This window comes from Cottoperca gobio, chromosome 24, assembly GCF_900634415.1.
Source record: "Cottoperca gobio chromosome 24, fCotGob3.1, whole genome shotgun sequence".
Taxonomy (NCBI): Eukaryota; Metazoa; Chordata; class Actinopteri; order Perciformes; family Bovichtidae; genus Cottoperca; species Cottoperca gobio.
Window position 1 is genome coordinate 4,615,625 of NC_041378.1, and position 22,101 is coordinate 4,637,725.

The 22,101-nt window shown below is 40.4% G+C and overlaps 2 protein-coding genes across 7 annotated transcripts in view; one reads left to right on the forward strand and one right to left on the reverse strand.

Annotated features, from left to right (window-relative positions):
• Positions 1-2,623: 2,623 nt before the first annotated feature.
• acot20 (acyl-CoA thioesterase 20) lies at positions 2,624-6,596 on the reverse strand. Of its 5 annotated transcripts, none has more exons than XM_029426057.1 (4): positions 6,480-6,596; positions 4,781-5,349; positions 4,496-4,698; positions 2,624-3,861 (listed from the first exon to the last, which is right to left on the reverse strand). In XM_029426057.1, the coding sequence occupies exons 2-4, from the start codon at positions 5,235-5,237 to the stop codon at positions 3,271-3,273; spliced, it is 1,251 nt and encodes a 416-aa protein (XP_029281917.1). In that variant the 5' UTR covers positions 5,238-5,349; positions 6,480-6,596; the 3' UTR covers positions 2,624-3,270. The 5 variants fall into 5 exon arrangements, with proteins under 5 accessions (XP_029281917.1, XP_029281916.1, XP_029281919.1 ...); XM_029426056.1 differs by lacking the exon at positions 6,480-6,596 and adding an exon at positions 6,026-6,135; XM_029426059.1 differs by lacking the exon at positions 6,480-6,596 and adding an exon at positions 6,030-6,062.
• A 3,250-nt stretch (positions 6,597-9,846) lies between these two features.
• The window catches only part of susd6 (sushi domain containing 6), a 29,137-nt gene continuing 16,882 nt past the window's right edge, over positions 9,847-22,101 (forward strand). Inside the window, exons 1-3 of one of the 2 annotated variants that reach the window (XM_029425252.1) lie at positions 9,847-10,071; positions 10,921-10,997; positions 15,802-15,981. In XM_029425252.1, coding sequence (XP_029281112.1) covers positions 15,843-15,981 — 139 coding nt within the window. In that variant the 5' untranslated portion in view covers positions 9,847-10,071; positions 10,921-10,997; positions 15,802-15,842. The remainder of the gene's footprint in view (positions 10,072-10,920; positions 10,998-15,801; positions 15,982-22,101) is intronic. The other variant, XM_029425251.1, reaches the window with a different exon arrangement.

A 22,101-nucleotide genomic window follows, 5' to 3' on the forward strand; every position in this document is an offset into this window, starting at 1 on the left:
GAGCAAACCCCATGTGATAGGAGATCACATTTCTGTCGTTGATGGTCATGTCAATTGTCAAGTCTAAAGTTTCTGTGTCTGGAATGTGGGCGAACCTGTTTACCAGGAGCAAACCCCATGTGATAGGAGATCACATTTCTGTCGTTGATGGTCATGTCAATTGTCAAGTCTTAAGTTTCTGTGTCTGGAATGTGGGAGAACCTGTTTACCAGGAGCAAACCCCATGTGATAGGAGATCACATTTCTGTCGTTGATGGTCATGTCAATTGTCAAGTCTAAAGTTTCCGTTGGAATGTGGAAACCCTAAAGTGTTTGTGTGTGTGTGGGGGGGGGGGGGGGGGGGGTAAGGTAGATGGTAGAGGGGAGGTAGATGGGAGAGGGGAGGTAGATGGAGATGGATGGAATAGGTAGATGGTTTTGGGATCATGGTGGTGAGAGAAGTGAAGTCCATCCTCTTCATCCTCAGTTTCCTCCTATTTTTTACTTACTTCTCTCCTCACGCAGCTTGGCCTTCATTCTATCCAAGACTACATCTCTTTGTTCGGACCTCCTCCTGCTAAAGATACCTCTCCTCTTCTTGTTCATCATCAGGCAGACGTCCTCAAGTTCTCTCTTCCCGTCCTCCATCAGAGCCATGGTTATCTCGAAGACGCGGTTTCTCTCAGTCATGTCATTGTAGAAGCTATCCATCATCTTTTTCTTCTCCTTCTCCACCTGTTTGGCTTTCGCCTCCCAGCTCTGTTTTTCATTGACCAGGATGGCGAGATCGTGTTCCGTCTGTCTAGCTTTGTTCTCCATCAGATGTGTTGATGTCTCCAAGCTGTGGTGATTGACAACACGGACCTTCTTCTCGTCCTTCACCTCTTTTAATTCTGCCTCCAAGAATTTCATTTCTATTTCCCAGCTGTTTTGTTTTACAGCCAGGTTTTTGAAAAACTCGACCTCCAACAGCGTGGTTTTGGTCTCCCAGCTGTGGTGTGTCTCAGCAAGGTTCTTGGTGAACTCCTCCTCCAGGTCTTTCTTCTCTGTCTCAATCTTTCTCACTTTCGTCTCCCAGACCTGTTCTTTCTCATCCAACTCTTTCCTGAACTTCTCCACCAGGTCGGTGTATTTCTCTTGTGAAGCCTTCTCGTTCTGGATGTAAGCCTTCTCGTTCTGGATGTAAGCCTTCTCGTTCTGGATGTAGACCTTCTCTTTGCTCAACAGACTTTTTGTCAGCTGACACATGAAGCTGACCCGCTCCTTCTGTAAGTTGAGGCTAATATCAAGCTCCGAGATGTCTGTCTTGTGCTTGGCAATGATCTGCTGGCTCTTTGTGTTTGTGTCCTTCAGCTGGGTCTCTAGAAGCTCATTGAGACCTTTAATTTCCAGTTGATCTTCCTGGCCTTTCTTTACTAACGCCTCCTTTTCTGACAGTATTTTATACTTCTGCTTCGTCAGTCCGCTTACCTGCACCTTCAGGCGACGGATTTCCTGGTAAGCAAAAGCAAGATCATTTTGCAGTTGGCTGACGGCTGGGCGGGGGGCCATGTTTCTGGGGGGGTTTCTTCTATGAAGTACTGAGTCCCGAGAAGGAACTCCTGTTGATGGGTTGACCATCCTGTGATTGTTTGGAAAAGACATTTCTTGTCCGTACTGGACTTGATTTGTCTGATCACTGTATTTGTGTGTAGTTCCGAGTATAAGTGCGTCTCTTAAGATCGAACTTAACTGTGAACTGATAAAGTTTTAGAAATTTTGATTTACTTTATAAGATTTCCAGATCAAAGCCAATAGCCAAAACATCAAAGATCAAAGCCAAAAGCTTTTACAATTCGGAGTGGCAGGAATTCAGTCTCCTGTTCTTTGATGATGTCATGATGTCTTTAATGATGTCATGATGTCTTTAATGATGTCATGAAGTCTTTAATGATGTCATGATGTCTTTAATGATGTCATGATGTCTTTGATGATGTCATGATGTCTTTGATGATGTCTTTGATGATGTCATGATGTCTTTAATGATGTCATGATGTCTTTAATGATGTCATGATCGTGATGTATATCCTGTCTTATTTTGAAGTGTTCACTCCCCCTTATGTCATGTCTTCCTGTCTGTGTGTTTCCTCCCTGTGATTGTTGATTTGTTCCTCCTGTGTCCGTTCACCTTGCCCTTGTGTTTTAGCTTCTCTCCCCAGCTGTGTCTCGTTCCCCTCGTTTAGTGTCTGTGTATAATATCCCTGTCTGTCCCAGTGTTCTTGTCAGTTCGTCATCCATGTGTCACCCTTGTTTGTTGATGGTTCCTCGTGCTCCCCTGGTTTGTCTTTTCAGTTTACTTTTTACCTTTTGTATTTTTGTAAGCTTTTTTTGAATAAAGCCCTCTTTTTGTTAACTTCCTCGTCTGCCGTCTTTCATTTGAGTCCTCACCTTTTCCCCACCGTGACAAATGAAGAATGTAGCCTGATATTGTGCAGATGGGAAAACAGATTTTATAACCTGCATCTTATATCAATTTAATTTTGGATTGTGGAGCAATTAATTTGTATCTGTATTTAAAGCAGTGTGGATATTTTATTTTCTCAAGGGTAACAAACCTCTTTGCTGGCAGAAATGTCTTTATAGTTAATTTATTTATTGTAAATCATGAATTCTTTATACATTCTGTGTTCCTACTTGACTTAAAATGAGAATATTGTCTATTGGATATCAGGTGGACGTCTAATATGATTTTAAACTTGAACATATTTAATATGATAAAGAAAACCTGACTTAAGTAGAAACACAGTAAAATCATTCTGTATGGAGCAGAACTAGAATTAATAAATTCCTTGAAGCATATAATATAAAATCTTAACTCATTCTATGCTAATAATGCTTATTGCAGTGCTAGATACATTCACTTCATTCCAAATTCAAGCATTCACATTTGTTAAATCAGCACAGTGCAGAAATGTCTGACATCGATTCAACAAATTAAGTCTTATCCTCCATCGTGTGGTTCAGAAAGACGCCGTGCATATTATTGTTGAAATTGCACCTTCTTTTCTTTTGCTGTCTGTTGCTCCAAACTGGGGGTCGTACCAGCTGCCATCCACTGAAGGTGGATAAGTACCTCATACAATCCCAATTCAAACCATCCCTTGAAACACAAAGCTTCAACCTAAGAATACTCATACAGTATAATTTAATACCTCTTTGAGCGTGTCCTTCATTAGAAACTAAAGGCAAGGTTAAGCAATACTAATGACGGCCACTCTGGGATGCTTGACACACTTGACGCAGCATTGCTTGCTAACAAGTACTCTTGTTGTCCAAGTGGCTCTTGAAGAACTCCTGGACTCTTTCCCACAGGTCGAGCTGAGCCTCACAGTGGGCTTTCGGCTCTCCACCAAACACCACATCACTTCCTACTACTCCGTGAAATCCAGACGGACAATAAGGCATGTGGGGGACTTCCAAAAAGTGTCCGGCTTTAGGGTATGTGACCACCTTGAATGACTCTTTGCCATGACTTCTCAGCGTTGCAGCTGCCTGGTTGGCAAAGAGAACACTGTTCCAGTTGTGGTCATCTTCAGAAACAGCAAACAGGAACTCGCAGCTGGCACGTTCAATTGGAATCAATGACGCCCTGTTCTTTTCCAAGGAAGGGTCAGGTATGGCATTCCGTATATCTAGAAGTCCAGAGTCTGTGATTTTAATGTTTTTGATGATGGGGAAAAGCGGAGGTATAACAATGTCTTTGTAGTGTATCGGAATCGCAATGTTTGCATTGCAGCCATTAATACAGACAGTCGCTGAGATCCCAGAGAGGAAAGAGGACATGGACAAAGCCAAAGTGCCGCCGTGAGAGATCGATATGATGCCGATCCCCGGACCTTTAACCTGCACAGAGAGGTTTTGAGTTAATAATCATGTTTACAATATTGTACCGCTGCTAATATGTCCCGTTTCATAAGATCACTAAATAATAACCATGACTCAATCTGAAAACAGATCTTAAACAAACTACGATTGCAGCTAACGATTATCTTTATTGCTTATTAATCTTCTTATTACTTTACAACTAAACAATTAGTCGTTTTAAATCTAAAAAAGGTAAAAAAACTGAGAAATGAAAATCCCAAGGTCCAAAACTTAAAAATATTCTGTTTGTTATCACACAAGATAAACAAATTCTCGTAATAAGAAGCTGGAACTAAAATAATCAGTTATAAAAATGGTTTGGATCAATTTTCTGTCCACCGACTGATTTTAAATATATTTTAAATCCATCTCTATTTTCTGTCACAGCCACAGGCTTGTGCCAACAGAAAGTAGCCAGTAGGTGGCAACATTACCTAGTAAATACAAAGATGGGCCTATATATCTAATACATTCTCACTTTCAGTGTTATTAATTCATTGGAAACATTTGTCACAATAAGTACAAAAACATTTACATCACAAGGGGAAGATAAAATAGAGATTCTAATATTAGAAATGTGATTATTCTTACTGTTTTAATCTTCAACACTAACCTCTGACTGTCTCCTCAGATATGTTGCAGCCTCTTCAAAGTACTCCAAATCCAACTTATTAGGTTTTTTTGGTAAACCCTGGTAGCCCATATAGGCCAGTGCCAGAACAACGAAACCTTTATTTGCCAAGAGACTGGCTCTGGGCTCAGTAAGACGTCCACCAAATGTGTACAAATCCACTATCCCGGGGAATGGACCCTTTCCTGGAGAAAGTGAAAAGAAAGAGGGGGAAAGTTAAGCACGTCTCTCCGATCGCTCAGCTGTTATCAACAGTACACAACTAACCTGGTGGTACGAAGAGGACTCCTCGTATTCGTCCCTCTTGCACGGGTATTCTCTTCATCCCCTCTGTCATGTATCCTCTCTCGTTGGTTTCAGAGGCTAAGAGCTCACCGGTCTCTCTACTCAGGGCCTCTATCTCCACCAGCGTTGGGCTGAGCACCTCCTTCTTCAGGAGTTTACTGTGTGGAGTCTCCGGTGCCATGGCCCAAAACAAACCCATGGGCTCCACTCCGGTGTAACTTCCTCCCAGAGAGGGTGCACGGCAGACATCCACCGTGCCACTTTCATCTGCTTTGTAGAGGGCAGAAGCCTTGAAAATTACCCCTCTGTCATCAACTAGTTTGGACCTCAGTTCAACTTGTTTGTGAGGCGAGAGTCCCTCTACTTTTACCTGCACCAGCTTATCAAAGAGACAACGAACACTGGGGAGAATTTTCAGGCGGATCTGCGAGTAAGCCATTTCAGCTCTTCAACATGGGAACACTGGACTCACTGTAATGGCCTGAATGTTCTTTCTCTTTACTCGGGCCTTTACTTGACTCTCGTCGGTGCAGCGATGTTGTCACTGCCACCTGTCAAGGCAATCAAGAATGACATGAAGGTCATAGCTTTCACACAAAAGAATCACCTCTGTGTGCCTCCGCTCTATCAAAAATAGTTCTATATTTGAACATGTATTTGATGTTGCACAATGATACCAGGTTCTTTTAATGTTTTTTCTTGGGACCAAAAGTGTATAATTATATTTGTCCCAGGCTCTTAAGCTCATGAATGTTTGATTATTCATCATACTATCTACATTAACCTGTTAACAACAAAGGCAGAAACATTAATTAAAATACTGAAATGTATGAAACTTCCGTAGATCGTCTCACATGCCATCAATCTGGTTTTACATGTATGACATTTTACACTCACAATGTTCTGGGAACAAAATATTCAACTGAAAGATGGAGGCACTGATCCAACTGTTCAGTTTAATGTGTACTTCTCTATGGATTAATTTTCTATATTGTGTTTACAGTGCCATCTCTAAACTTAACCAGAAGCCAAGTCATGATCATAGACTGTGTAAAGCCATGATATATTCTGTATAGATTAATGCACTTACATTTAGGAGCAGGTAAATAATATTCCTGTGTTTACAAGACCAAAAGTAAACAGCATGGACACACGTATCACCTTAAGACATTTTGACACAATTGTAAAAGCAAACAGGTGTAAATAATTAAATTATTGATGACTGACTTCCCTTTAGCTGCTTCGATTTCAGGGTCATGGTGTTGTGCGCGTGTGGTGTCACTCACGAGAACACTTTAATAGACCAGAGCCATTGTTATTATTATTAACACCTGTTCCTACTGTGACGATTCAAAATGTCTGCTTTGAGAAAGTCCTTATAACACCATGAAGGAGAGCCGTGGGCCTCACTGTTCTCCAAATGTAAATAGAACCAGCGACAAGTAGTTAGCAACTAAAACAATAAAGCTAACTTTACATTATGGATGAATTCCTTGTGTGTATAACGCTAGCTAGCTTAACAATCTAAGTTAGCTAACATTAGCAGGAAAGTAACTTTTCAGGTTTGCGCTTGATTGTGGTTTGTTTAGTTCACCACCTTTTGCTTCGTAAAAACTGATTCTCCGTAGACTAGTTTGGGTCACAGCTAGAAAATGACATATGAATGAATGAAATTGCATACCTGCACAGCTACGAAGCATCGATGTCAACAGAGGAAAGTGTGACAACCATGGAAACACGAAATGGGCGCAACCACTTTGCCAAAGAAGGGGGAGACCGGTTTTTGGATCAATGTCTCTGGGGTTTGTTTGAGTCAGTGCACTGCTTTGAGAACTCATTTCATATTGATATATTCATTGATATTTAATATATGTATTGATATTTAATATATGTATTCAGATGTGTGGCAGTACGACAAGAAAAGCAGAGGTTAATCTCCCTTGTGGAATGTAACCGTCCATATATGTGACAGTTGATACTGAGCAACCTATGAAATAAATATAAACAATACAAATAAATAAATACAAAGAATAATTAATTTCTCAAATAAATGAATACATTTTATTTATTTATATTTACATTTTATGTATTATATTTTTCTATTTCTGTGCATATTTAATTATTTTCAATTTAAACTGCACATGTATTTAATAATTAAGGCTTGTATTTCTACATTTCTTTTTATTATTACATTTATTTATTGAGTCATTTATTTATTATATTGGCAGCTATAGTCCTTTAAACCAGCGGGAGACTTAAAGTTAGATTTCTTCAAACACGATATGAAATTAAATAACAATTTAATTTTCATAAAAAATAATTATTTGCCAAAGAAATATTGACTTCAGGAACATATGCATGTTTGTAGGAAGGTGAAGCAACCACTAGATGTAGCATTAGCACAGAGTATTAACACTTGTGAAAGGTTAAGACGCCCTTCCTGTACAAGTAACATTAAATTTTGATCTCTTAACACAGTATATGGCATTTGGAGTATGCCTTAGTGCTATCACAATGAATAGGCCTCCAGTAAGACAAGGACAGTACATGATAGGAAACTCATTTACACCACATGTTCCCCCTATGGAATAGATTTTCTGATTAGATGTTGGACCACCCTGCTGCATATATTTTCATATTAATGAGCAAAATGGCAGAACACTGGGCTCAGCTGCCTCTTGTTTATCTCTAGGGTAAAGCTGTGAGGGTCTTGTCAGAGGTTATTTAGAGGACTCAATGACATGTCATGCTACTTTTCAGGAGTTCCATCCAATTAACCTCTGGGATCATGAAGGGATAGGAATCTTTTATGGACAAAGAGAGGAAATTAAGATAGGGGGATATAAGAGACTGGGGAGGGAGCCAACATTAACTGGAATTGGAGAAAGTGAAAGTGGATTCAATAACAGCTATGCAGAATCAGTTGAAAACATCTGTCAATCATGTTTGTGCCAATGAAATAAAAATGTTATGGTTCCAATATTGATTTTATTGTTTGGACTTTGAGGCGCCTTTCAACCTTATAGTTAATTTTTTATATTTACAGTAGCACCTCTTTAGTCATCGCAGAGGTACGGATTTTATTACTACCAGCAAGTGTTGATTCATGAATGGAGTGGAACTTTGCACCCTTTGCTAAGTGCAATAACATCATAACAAGACAGAGACACATTATTTTAGACCCTCTTTTGAAGAACACGACAAAAAATATTTAAAAATAGAAGGAAAAGAGTGATACACATGCAAAATACAAATTATATAACCATACACACATAAGGAATACCTTAAAAAATACTATGAGCCATTAAAATAAATCCTTGTCTGTAGAATATATTCATATAAAAGGATTATCTTACCTGTATTATATAGTTATATAAGTGTATTTTTAAAAAGGCATCTATTACTTTATGTGTGAAATGAAAATGACGAGGATAAAGGATAGATTATTGTATAATACGGATGAATTTATCCTCACATTAAAACCAAATCTGGTTTATATTTTTCCAGTCAACATTTCTCTGCAATAAACATTGGATGCCAGAGCTGCACTATATATTTCACGGGTCCAGAAAACCAATAACCCATTAATATTCTATAGGGAAACTTTGTGGAAGACATGATTGATTCAATGTTTTTAGATCTCTGGCTGTAGGACAGAGATGTTTGCACATGCTTTATGAACTCTCTCAGGGTATAGTACTGAGATGATGATTTCAAAATGAACTGACTGTCTCTTTTGATGTTTGCTTGCAGTGACGCATTACATTTTGCAAGGTTACAGTTCAGAGTGAACTGCGGTTAGGTACGATGTGAGATCTCACTTTCTTTCCCCTCTGAGTGAATGAAAGTAAAATTTCCACCCACTCATTCTCTTCTATCTTCTATCTGCAAGCACATTATGTGAATACAGTGTAGTACTGTATGTCATGTAATGGAATATGCTCATACTGTTCAAGCACAATAAAGATCACATGTATATTTATTCAACTCTTTTTAACAACTACTCATCTAAGAGTAGATCTAATGCATATGTTTGCTGTGATGATAAAAGCCACAAAGAAAGAAAATTCAGGATGCAAACATCAAAAAGGTATAACACACCATATCCAAAGTCCATTATGTACTATTATTTTTGTGTTGTAGCATTTTATACAGTCCCTTTTTATAAGGTGTTTGGATAAAGATAGTTACTCTAAAAAAAGTAATGGATGTTAATTTCATTTTATGATTCTCAGCAAATAGTTGGTTTATAAAAACGCTTGTTTGTCTCATAAGGATCACAGAGAGGAGGTCGTTTACCCACATCTTTTATATCCCATTAGTCTTGGCATCTCATCCATTCTGCAGATAATCACACAATATGACTGCACATTTCAATAGGAAAATTCTCCATAATGACACAAAATGCATGCAATATTTAGTATCTGGCTAAGACTGTGTAGTACCTTTCTACCCAAGTGTGCATATTTACATTTAGAGTAGCAGTCTTTAGTCATTGCTGGCATATGAATTTCCTTCCCACGACAAAAGTAGCATGAAATGATTCATATGACTGGAGTGGACCCTTGCACTATTTGATAAGTGCAATAACATCATACCAAGTACAGCTGCAGATATTTAGACCATCATTTGAAGAACAATATAAAAGCATACTTAAAATTAGAACGAAAAAATGGATAGAACTGCAAAAATACAAATTCTTAACCATAAATACTATGGTTGATACTATGGTACAATACTATGTAAGGTGATTAATGGTGCAAGTGTTGCAAATGTAAGTTAATTTAAATAAACAGTAAAAACAGAACAAGAATAACATTTGATTACTATGAATAATATAAAATACGAAATACAAATTGAAGATAAATATATGAACATGGTGTCTAATTCTTCTTCTTGTTCGGAATTACGTTGTATTTTCCTTTTTGTGTCGATTTCTTTTGTCTCCCCAACAAAGTCTGTGCTTTTATTTTGAAGTCGAGTCCTGTGGATGGCTTGTCAGATTAGGATCCGCCCTTTTAACGAGGTAGCCATGGAGACCGCGCGAGAGCGAGGCAGCTGGTAGAGCGAGTGTTTCCGCTCACTTAAAATAAAGAGCTGGCGAGGACAAGGAACAACGGAACAGTACTGACGGAGCGACACGACGAAAACATTATATTTTTTTGTATTATTTTGCCACATTCTGGTCCTGGGTGTATCGATTTTTAAAACCTTTTAATGCCTCGAATGTGAAGCCGTGAGAGGAGGGCTCGCCGCTGGTAACCTTTACGTTGGTAAGTCCGTTTTGTCTGTTTTTCGCAAGCTAAGCACACATAGGCCACTACGAGATCTCTTCTCTTTCTCATTCCTACCGTTTGTTTTCGTTGATTGTATCATTAAAACCCGGAAACATGTCTACCGCTAGTGCGACGTTTAATAATATGTCAAGGACAATGACGAGTTGTCAATTTTGTGTTTGTCAACTAACGTTAACTAGCTTAATTGTGTTGTTAATTAAGCTAGCCGTGATCAGTGACACACGTTAAAAAGCTAACGTTTTCTGTTAACGTTAGTGTAGATTTAGTTTCTGACAGGTACCTAGTTGGTTTTAAGTTGTTATCAGATGACATACTCTTGCTTGACAAAGTGCTGAGAAATACAATAAAACAGAAAACCGGTAGCTAGTTAGTCCAGTCTCTAACAGTAAACAGCTGTAGTGTTACGGTATTGTTAAACATATAATACAGGATACAGTTATGAACGTTGTCGTACGATATCCTAATTATTTATGGTGTATTAACGTGAGACTAACCGAGACAAAGATCTGACAATTGTATGCGTAGCTACTTTGTTAGAATGGGTTTTCTCTGGTTTTGTCTTTGTTTTTGTCGTGTGTGTGTGCGTGTGTGTGTGTGTGTGTGTGTGTGCGTGTAGTCCTGGCACCCCACCACACTCTTTGTTTAAATAGCTCGCAGTACAGTTGCACGTGTCGAAGCGTGTGACTCTGCTTTAGAGCTGCCATGAAGGCAGTTGACCACGTTTCATACAGTTGCAGGGAATGTATTAATGAGTTTTGAGGGTCTGGCTTGCTCATATATTCCTTACATTGACATTTCCCACTTGCTCTCTTATGTTCCAACAAGAGTTTGAGTCGTTTCCTGTCAGCTGGGCAGGCTTAAGATATGACACCTACCACAGCAAAGGGCAGGGGAGTCCAAAGGTGAGCTGTTGTTTATCATCAGAATGGAGGACAAAGATGAAAAACACATTTTGAGAGAAATATGAAGTCAGGAAGAGGAATCTGAGACTAATGTTCCCTCAAGGCAAACAGTTTGGTGTGCTGTGTCTATAGAGCCAACCACTGTTTTGATGCACCACATGTTGTTTTGTGAGTTTGGGGTGAATGATATGATAATGTATTTGCCACAATGTTTAAACTGTGGTACATACTTTACGGTAAAATTGGATTTTAGTTTATGCATTAATGTGATGAACTACTTTGATATAAGCCAACAAAAAGACTTTCCAGTCAGGATATGTTAGCCATGAACACTTCCACAATAGATTATCATGCATTAACTGTATTATAAGATGCTCTGTATATCTATTAAAGTATATTTACCATGGTCAATGATAGACCAAATCTATGTTGCTTGCACTGAGTCACTGCTCCACTTTGTCCAGAGAAATTTAGTCAATAAGATGTTTTTGATGGTAAATATTATTTCATGTGGTGACATTGTAATAAGTTCTGTGTACTAATGTGCCGGCTTTCATTATTTCCCGATATTTCATCATGTTTTTAAATCCTAGTGATCAACAGTACCCACGGTTTTTGTATATATTTAGTGGCAGCTTATATTGCTGGACAGTGTGAATTCTACTTTTTTTATGGCTTGATTTAAACCTCAAGATGTTTTTCGCTGTAGAACTGATTAGTTACCTCTTGTGTCACAGTCACTCATTTGACTCCTATTGTCCAGATTGACTTGTTTTGTTCTTGCACATTGTACACACCCTGGTTTTCACAGAGGAACGACAGCAGATGTACAATGGGCAGCTTTAATGTTTCTCAATTCAAAACGCGCTGTGTGACTGCAGTAAGATTTTTCTCCCAGTCCAGCATTCAGATGCTTTTTCTGTTTGACAACAGCTTAGAGAAAACATCTTGTGAGTAAAGATAAGAGCACTGCGTTTGGCTTCAATCCCATTCTCAGATGTCCCCACCTTTCCCCACTGTCAACATAACACATGACAGTGTTTCTCTTGTTTCATCTTACTTTTCTCTCCTTAAGTTCTTTCTTTCCACTCTCTTTCTGTCCGTTTTTGTCCCCTTCCTTGCGGCAGTACAGAGGGATGCTCAGGCACTGTGGGGCTTAACACTACATAATTCTTCATAACAAAGGGTCCTTTCTGTGCAGCCATGCAGAGCCCCATCTCTGGGCTCCCTCCGCAGGCCCAGACGGGCTCTACCAGCAGCAGTAGCATTGGGGCCTATCGGGTGAAAATCTCCTCCCGGCTGTTTCTTTGGCACACTGAGTGCTCTCTGTTCCCGGACACATGCCTGCGCTGCTGCTCTCCTTGGCTCCGCTTGCATTCCAGGAGCCTCGGGCAGCTGAAAAACTGCAGTAGCAGCCTGCTGGCAGGCTGGTTCTCTCACTGGTGTCTGAAGTGGAGAGTTGCATAGTTTCTTCCCCCAAGTCGAACACTAAAGAGACCACGTATTTATTCTGTAAAAACCTTTCAATTCCTAATGAAATGGGCCGAAACATGGCCTCCACACAACTGACAAATAGCATTGCTATTTTTGCAATGTCATTTAGGCCTGCAACAAACGATTATTTACAGTATTGGTTATTTTTTCGAGTATGTAACATCTTAAATTTGCTTGTTTGTTTGAGTTAAAATCTGAAAGATATTCAGTTTACAATTATATAAAACGGAGAACAAAAGAAACCGTACTGTTTTGTTATGTGCTGTTAATTTGTATGAAACAAGGAAGTGTTCTTTTTTTTTTATGACGCCATGTACGTGTTTGCCTTCCTTACAACATATGTGCGTATGGGCTGACGTATTTCGTCAGCCCATAGTCATTGCATGCTTAAGTCAGATTAGATGACCTTTTGCTTTTTGCTTTCTGCTTGTATTTGTATTCCTTTCAGTTTCTTTTCTGTTGGTGCTTCAATTTTTTAAAGATATATCCGTTCCAGTGACATTTATATAACTGCGAGTAGTCAGACTGCAATGATGGCTTGAATGTCAGCCATTTAGAATGACTTTGCAATGACACTGATAGCTATTTAAACACACACAGTTTGACTTTACATACAGCAATGGCAGTACAGGCACTAAATTGTGATTTGGGTAAGCTGGTTTTACCTGGCTTACATGCAGCTGCCGGCAGGAAGTGTTGTTTACGTGGTTTGACACAAAATGTTGTTCCAGGAAACTCTTGAAGTTTAAAATAGCAGCACATTCTTTAATGTGATCTGTCAAGCTCAACATCTGTGTCTGTCAGGAAACCCACACAGTTGCAAGTTAGAAGGTTGACATCTAAACCTGAAGTATTTTTGTGCTTTCACTGTCAAACTGCCTGCTGTGTTATTAATCAATTAAATGCATGAGCATACAGTCAGTGCATTCATTTAAATATCTGCAAGACATTCCTTTCATGCTCCGAGCTACCTTGTTCCAGCTAATTGGAATGCTGTATTTTGTAGGATACCTTAGCACAGAGTTAATGACTTTGTCCTTTCTCAGACGCTCTTGTGTGAAAGCAATTAAGCTAATTCTGCTTAAGTTTTCACTTTGCAAACGTACTGGTCGGTCAATACTCTGCCCTCAGCTCTCTCAGGAGGTCAGACCGGCATTATAAATGCCATCCCAAGTGGTTATTTACATCCCAACAAGTGCCTTTAAACAAAACATGGGATATTTTCTTCGCCCTGCTTTTGTCTTTAGTTTGGCCTTGATATTTCTAAGACGTTCATCTGGCAAGAACATCATCTGAGTTAACGTAGGGCCTCTCTGTAACCCAGGCCTTTGCAGCAGTGCTCTGATCCCAACATAGACAAATGAGTAAGTGTCTATGGATCAAATGGCTGGCACATGGCGCATGTGATTTTGACTGGCTGCCCTTTGGCTCAATGCAGTACCCAAGCTGTCCTGCCAAATTGGGCTTACGTCACTCTCTCCTTGCATGCACCACATGCAGGTATGCCTCTACTTCCTACTCTTTGGGTACAGAAAGGTGGCAGGCAGTAGGGGTCCTGCTGTTTGTGTGTTTGTTGGAAAATTTCTCCCAATTTAAAGTGTAGCCTAATGCAGGACGCTCAAATGTGAATGCGCACAGGCACAGTTACAAAAAAAAAAGGCATGAAAGTGTGTTTACTGTTACTTCCCTTATCACTGTAGTTCCGGGTCGTCTATGGCAGTGCCAGTTACCACGCAGCAGGTCTGCAATCAAATTCGCGGCTCTCTAAGTGCAGCCATGCCATTACTGTAGCCATTAGCTCAGCAGACTTGTGTAACTGTAATGGGCCCTCTGCCCTCTCTTGAGGATGTTCTGCCTGCCAGCAAGCTAGTTCCCCCACAAACTACAACTACTGCTGCTTCATTCCAATCTCTCTGTAGCAACCAGACTGAGTGCACCTGCATCTCATTTATGTAATGATAGTGTGTGTTTTGATATATCCCCAAAATCAACCAAAAAAGGCTTTTAGGAAGTTTTTGAAGTTGGTATCATAGAGAGATTTGTGAAAAGAGGACGGGTGTGTTGTCGTCTGTGTTTTTCTTCCCGCAGATTTAAAGGTGTCTCACAGTGACTCTCTGCTTTTCTCTGCTGTCGTTCAGCTGTTCTGGGAAGCCAGCGTTTGATTTAACATTTACTTTTGAGATATCTCTGCAGACATTTACAACAGATACTAATTTTAGTAGATAAGAACAGACAAATGGAACAACAATATTTTTTGTGGTTAATAGTATTTGGGGAAAGCTACACACTAGGAAGCTTATTGGGTTGATTTTGTTGGCTTATAAAAGATACTTTATGTCTATCATCGGATTATACTATATGTTTGCCATATGAGCAGCTAAAGAATACAGGACATTTCAAGAAGCAGCCCTGGAGGAAGTGATCTTTACATAATGATCCATCAAACTCTATTGCTTTTAAAAATGTGCAACATATGGCAGAGTAGCATCACAGCTGAGCAGATGTTGGTTTGGCATCTGTTTATCATTCAATTGTAAAGTACTCAACTCTCTTCTTTCCACAACTCTTTAATAACCACATTTAAGGAATCCCTGCTACAAAGTCTTTTTCAAGAACAAACCAAATATGACCAAATATCAATGCTGCACCAACACCAGCGAGTCATAAACGTACTGAAATGTTACTTGATTATGAAGCAAAGGTAAATGCAGCTCCTTGGTTTAGTTCCTCTCCTGACCATCAGGATTTCCTTTTGCAAAAGTTGCAGTTGTAATCACTGTTTTGTTTAGTGCTCTCTCTCTCTCTCTCACTCTCACTCTCACTCTCACTCTCACTCTCACTCTCACTCACACACACACTTTCAGCCTCTCTCCCCATCATGCTCCCACCTCATCAGCAGCAGGGATCTGTTTCCCTGTTACATCATCTACAGCAGAGTGTAATGGCTGGTTTATTTAGTTAGATCTTGTGACGGAGCCAAGAGTGGGGATTGAGGGGAGATCAGAGGAACTCTCCTGCTGACTGTCTGCCTGGGGGGTGGTTTAAATAGCAGGATCCTGTTTAAGGAACAAGAATAAATACACGTAGAGTCATTCATACTTATTATCAGTAAAGCAACAGCTACTACATGACGTGCAGAGAAGGCCTTTTTTCTCTGTTGCTCTCCCTTTCCCTTACAGCTCTCTAACTCTATTCCCTCGTGTCTCTCGGTGTTGCTTTTGGTTACATAATCCTCGCTGAATGTTGATAGTAATCTGCTTCCACCCTCCCCCTCCCTATCTATCCCTTCCTCTCTATGTGGCCTGGACAGGTTAAGCCGTAGAGGACTCTCGCTGGTCGCCGGAGGAAAAGATGTGCGATGGAATGGTAGCGTTTCAGACGAGAGCCCTGTCCTCCTCTTCTTCCTCCACCTCCTCCTCTCGAGCCCACAGGCTGGCTGCCTCCGCGCTTCTACTCCTCTTCACCCTGCTCCCTCATGGTCACGCATCAGGTAAGACACACACAATTTTTTTTCTCTCCGTCTCCACTCCCACATGATACACATCGACTAAACCGCCATCTTCTCCCCTCTCTTGTGAATTGATTGAGGTTATTTTCCCTGCGTCTTGCAGGTCAGTTAGATTAAATTGGCTTCCTTTTACCCTTGGGTCGGTCAGGATGCTCTGCCTGCGAGCCGCAGCTGAGCGCTCAATCCTGCACACTCTGTGGATTCACTCACTGCCCTAATGAGTCAAAACTGTTTTCCTCTGCTATTGAGTGAAATGGAGAGATGATGTTGTCTGTGGTCACATTGCTGTCATAAGGTTTTAATCATCCATGACATTTAGCGTCCTCTGAGAGCTTTTTGCACGGCTAGAGAGCTTTGGGTCAGGTTTTGATCTTTGATTATTATCTTTGATTGTGAGGTATCAGGTTTTCCAAATTGACTTCACTGTTGTCAAGTGGAGAGAAATGTTAAAGTTAAAGTAAGCACATCTACAGAGCTTGTGTCCTATTTGTTTCTTCTAAAGGAATACAATGTTAACGGCATGTACTCACTGAACCCCGTCACTTGTGCCAGCTTTCCTTTTACTTTAGACGTCCAATGTTCCAGTCCCCCTCCCCCCCACACAAACACACACATGCCTACCCACGCACACACTCCCCTCACATAGACGGCTTGTGAAATGTGCCAGATGTCCTTGCCACAGAGAGGAGGTAGACTGTGTATGTGTGAATAAGTAAATGTGTGTGAGGGGTGGTTTAAGGCTCTGGGATGTTTTTAAAGCTTTAATTGATTCACTTTCTTTAACGGCATTAAATAAATGAATGTGTGTGAGAAACTGTAACAGGAATAGAGAGGGAGAGAGAGAGAGGGATAGAGAGAGAGAGAGAGATGGGCCGATGGGGAGGGCTCTGCTGATCCCAAGTGTATAGTCTCTCTCCATGTCTTATGTAATACACATGATTCATGTAGAGCCCAGAGGGGCTGGTACCACGCTCACGTTCTGCATCTAACACACACACTCGCATGCACAGCTTACCAAAGGATATGTGTCCTCAAATCCCCAGCCCACGTGCTCTATGTACTGTATTCTATGTGTGTGCATGTGTGCAAATCTGTCTGTGTGTGTGTGCTCCACATACTATTATTTATTTGTGGATGTTATTACAGTATAAGGTTGTATATTAAAAATCCTGTGAGTAAGTGTGGACAGACCCTGTATTGACCGTGTTCATGAGAGTTGGTGCATTACATAGGGACAAATGCTTGCTCGAGAATTTCTTTCCTATACCCATGATGCACCTGCGCCTTTAAGACTGCCAGTTAACTAATGGAAAAGGACAGATAGTTCTCTAGACTCTTCCACTAGGATAAAATAATCGGCACATTAATTGATAATGAAAATAATCGTTACCAGTTTTTTCAACTGGCTTGTTTAATAACCTATTATTATTATTATTATTATTATTATTATTGGACTTTAGCTGTTTAAAGGAATCTTCCTGGACTATATCACCGAATGAAACTTGAGTTAAATGTTGTACCTTTGTCTTTATTTTGTGTTATTACCCTAGTATTCAAGCATGTAATGGAACAGACAGTGCTTTGTGTGAGCTGACAACAAAACAAAGGTTATTTTTAGCTGTTGTCATAGCTGTGTATTTTCAGCATAATTACTTCCTTATAGTGCACACAGCAATATTCATGCTGTGAGTCAGTTCAAGCGTTCTAGCTCTTCAAAATGGCGTTTAGCACTTGATATTTGCTCTCCTGCCTTAAATGAATACAAGTTCAAATATATTAATAACACCAGGGAACGACTTATGCAGAGATTTCTAGACAAACCGCAATAAAATGAACCTCTTCTCTAACCTGTTAATGATGATTGAGTGCAGAATGAGAGCATTTTAAATTCAGGCACCGTAGTATGAACGTCAATATTTCATCACAAGCTACTTATATTGAGGAATGAAAGATTTAGAGTTGTAGCAGAAGTAACAGAAAAAGGCTGCCGCGTTCTTCTGATCACAGTCCTGATCACACACGAGAAGATGACACTGTTATGTTTAAGATTATAAATAGGTTCTCTTCATTGCAGTACAAAGCAGAAAACATTCACAGTGAATATAAATCCCAACAGCATAAATGGGATGTAAAACATAAAAAGACAAAACGTCAATTTCAATCCTAAAACAAACCAGGAAAATGCATTGCAGCATTTACAGCATGGAAGTATGACATCAAATTTATAATTATAAATATTACCATAAAGGTGAGGCACTCATTTTAAAGCTTTAGAGTCATCATGTTATTAATTCTTCTGTTCGCTGGCCTCCCTCTCTCTCCTGCTCAGCATACATAATTCACATAGGTAATCCCTTGACGTGTTCTAGGGATGGAGATTGCTCTTGAATTTTCCATGAATATGAAATTTCATCACTGCTGACAGGCTTATTCCAGACTCGTACAAATAGCAGTGTGCAGTATGAATAGAAATGGATACTAAAAAAATATATTGTACAGCATTTGCATAAGCTTGAAACACCACAGAGTGGCATCAAACTTCTATTTTTAGTCTATGGTGGTCACGTTTGGTCTTTTTGTGGATATTTGCCCTTTAAGTGAGTGGAAATGAGGTGGATGTTCAGGAACTCTTTGCTCCCATTTTTGGTTTCTTTAACAAAGAAAGGAAGAGCTGTGAGCTTCCTCATCATTGGCTTCATGTTCTCTGTAGAAAGGCCAAAACAATTTCTTGTACCTGTTAATGCGTAAGGAAGTAGTCACAAAGCCTTTTGGGGCCGAGGTATTTTTAGAACCAATCGCAGTCCAAGCCATGTCTTTTTGATCTGTTGTTCAGCTGTTCATTCTAAACAAGATTACCCGTGGGATATCAGCTGAGCTAATGTAAATAGCTGCTGCAAATGTGTGTTTGTGATTACTGTGTATGATTACATTTGTGTAAATGATTTAGGATATTCTTCCAAAAGTAGCAACATGCTTAACAAAACATCCCCTCCATTCAAGCTGGGTGCCAGTAAGCAAACAAAGCGGCACTCCGGGTCTTTGTGTGTGCACAAGATAAATGGCATAAGTATGGAGGATTTTTCCGGACACAGAGAAAATATTGCTTTTTTCTGTCTTTTCTGAGTCTATCTGACGTCCCACTAATGTTGGCTGCACGGAGCTCAGTTCCTAATATGGTGTCAATTCCTTACAGTGAGCCTTTGTGGTTTGTTTCCCAAGAGGTGGACCTAGACAGTTAGTCACAACTGACAGAGTTAAGATGGGAACTCGGAGCGCCAAAGGGTCTATTCACATGGATCACATGCCGTGTTTTCGGCTCTAACAGTGTTATATGTCAGGAGGCAAAAAGACTTGGACCATCCTTGTGGGTCCACTTAAATAGATAAACGATGCCCTCCACAACCCCATTGTGTTCTGTAGTTGAGTTAAAGCTGTACAGGAAAGTGCCAGCGAGCACCAGAAGTCTCCCACAAACAAGCCTGCTGAGTGCTCTGTGTGGTTGTGACGTTTATCTATGTCCATGTGTGAGAACGGGAAATGGCTTTCCCCTGCCTGGCCTAGAAGAAAAGTGGAGTCATAGGGTAAAGTCAAGAGCAGAGGGAGGAGGGCAAGAGAAGGAACAGAGAGCTGCTTTTCTAATTTCCTCTGGGAGTTGTGTTTGTTTTTGACAATCGATTGTTGATTGTTGGCTTGAATTCAATACATTCTTCTCCACCTGATCAAGGCCTCTATTGCACAGATGGATCCCTTTTTTATTTTGGCAGGTCTTGCATCACCGTCGGACAAACCCAAGGATATGAGAATGTTTTCTCAAAAGTGGAGCTCGGGGGGAAAAGACTCGACTACTCCCTTTTTCTTTTTAATAACAGAGTAGACTCCAGTGGCTAGCATAGCGTCATCGCTCTGACCACAGAGGAAAATATCTGAATGAGCCGTGTCCTAATCTTCAAACAGCTGTAGACTTTGAAACGTGTTGCTTTCTGTACGCCAAACAAAATGGTGTGTACGAAAGAGCCACAGTTTGTGAGTCTGCCTGCATAAAGTTAGCTAGGTAGGCTAGGTACACAAACAATGCAGCCCGAGGGGGGGGGGGGAACAAGGAGTCCTGTGCAATTAACTGTTCAGAATAGTTCCCTGAAGTCCTGTTAGCAAGGCAGTTTGCAGGCAGGCAGGGGTAAAGCAATATGCTGGCTACTGGCTCCTTTCTGAAATGTGAGAACAAAGAGGGTTTTTAGGGGGGTGTTGGAAGCAACAGGCCAAACCACAGCAAGATGCCGCTCCACTAGATCACCAGTTTGCAATTAGGACTGCTAACTCACTCTGTGTGTGTGTGTGTGAGTCAGTATATATTGAGCACTGCGCAGACACTTTTCTATGATGCGTCTGTTCTTCTGTCTCGCTCTCTCTCTTAAAGGCTCCAGCCATTAACCAGGTGAGACCAGAACCCATTAGCGGCGGTGGCAACCCATCTGGTCGAATCCATCAGCCTTTTTCTTTCATTACCTGTGTGTTAATCTCTTGAGCCATCACTCTCTGCTCTCACCCTGTGCCATTTAACAGCGCTTCAACCCAATCAAGCCCTAAAGGGAATCTTTAAACGCCTCACCAGACAAAGAAATACTTCATGGAAAAAGATACTGCACTGCGACGCAAGACCATATCATTCACTTTAAACAGTTGACCGGACAGTTCGGTTATTTGGTGAAGATCCCGCTAACATTAGGCTTTCCATTTCTGACTCCCGTTTTTAGTATTTTGGGTTTCTGTGTTTCACATGTCGTTCCTGGTACACACATGTTTGGGTGCAGTTTTGTATGCGCAGTGTGCTGACCTCAATCTTGTTATTTCTCCGGTGATGAATGTTGAAGTAGGAAGTGGTGGCACTGGCAGCACCATATGCCACATTTTATAACCTACAAAATCAGTTGAGATATATATGGAGCATCTGTGTTTTTGTCATACTAATGCAGCGGATGTAATGTTAAAAGCTATGCCGTTATTATTAAAACACCATGTTACTTTGTGCTCTTCAAAGCTTTGTTCTCGGGCCTCTCTCCAGAAGTTGATTATTTTGAAGCGACATTAAGGCTGGGGAGAGAAGAGGCAGTTTGTAAATTGTTTTCCAGTGAAATGTGTGTGGTTGTCTGAAGCAGCAGGCAGTCATAATGATTTCCAAAGGGCCTCATCTGAGGGACCAGCCTGCTGAGTAGAGGACATCTCTGACTAATGAGCTGCTAAATATATCCCCCAGCCTCTCCTGTCTTCTGTTGCTTCTGTTCCTCCATTAAGTCTTTTTTAGTCATTCTTGTTCTTTAGTGTTTTCAACCATCTTTGTACTTTTTCTTTTTCTTTTTGTGTTTTGCATTTTTTGTATTTGCATTGCGCCGTCTCCTTATTCATATTATACATATTCATGTTAATCTCTCTCTTTTTCTCTGTCCGGTCTCCCATTTTCTTCACCTTTCTTGTCTCCCCCCCCCCCCCCCCCCCCTGCTCTGTGAAGTGTGTTTTTTAGTCCCACTGAAACAGTGTGGGCTGATTATTCGTTACACCGTTAGTCAACATCAGCCTCCTGTTCAAACAAGTTCATCAGCTTACACATACGGCCCTGAGCATCCTACACACATGCTCATTTTGCCAATGGTTTAGACACCCACGCTGTGTCAGACTGTGAGCAACTATGTCTTGACGTGGCGACAGCATGAATGGGTTTCTATACAATTGTACGGCAGGGCAAACTGTGATATCTTGATGACGAGTTGAAGGCTTGAGGTTTATCAATCTAACCAGTTTTCTGGGGCTTTTACCAGTTTCCCTTTTATATTACTAAAGATGTAAACTGACAAAAAGCGCAGAAAAACATCCATATCTTGCTTGTATAGACCCAGGATATAGCAGTTATTCGTCATCCTTGATGACAAATAAAGCTGCACTTACTGTAGCTGCTTCAAAATAAAGCTTTCTAGTGGTTTTTATATTTAAATGGAAACAGCAGCAGAGATATCTTTAAAACAGCAATTACAACTGCAAACTACAGTAAATTGTTAAGTTAAACGGCAGCCACTTAAAACTGCTTTATTTCTTTAGCAGCCTGCAGTTAGG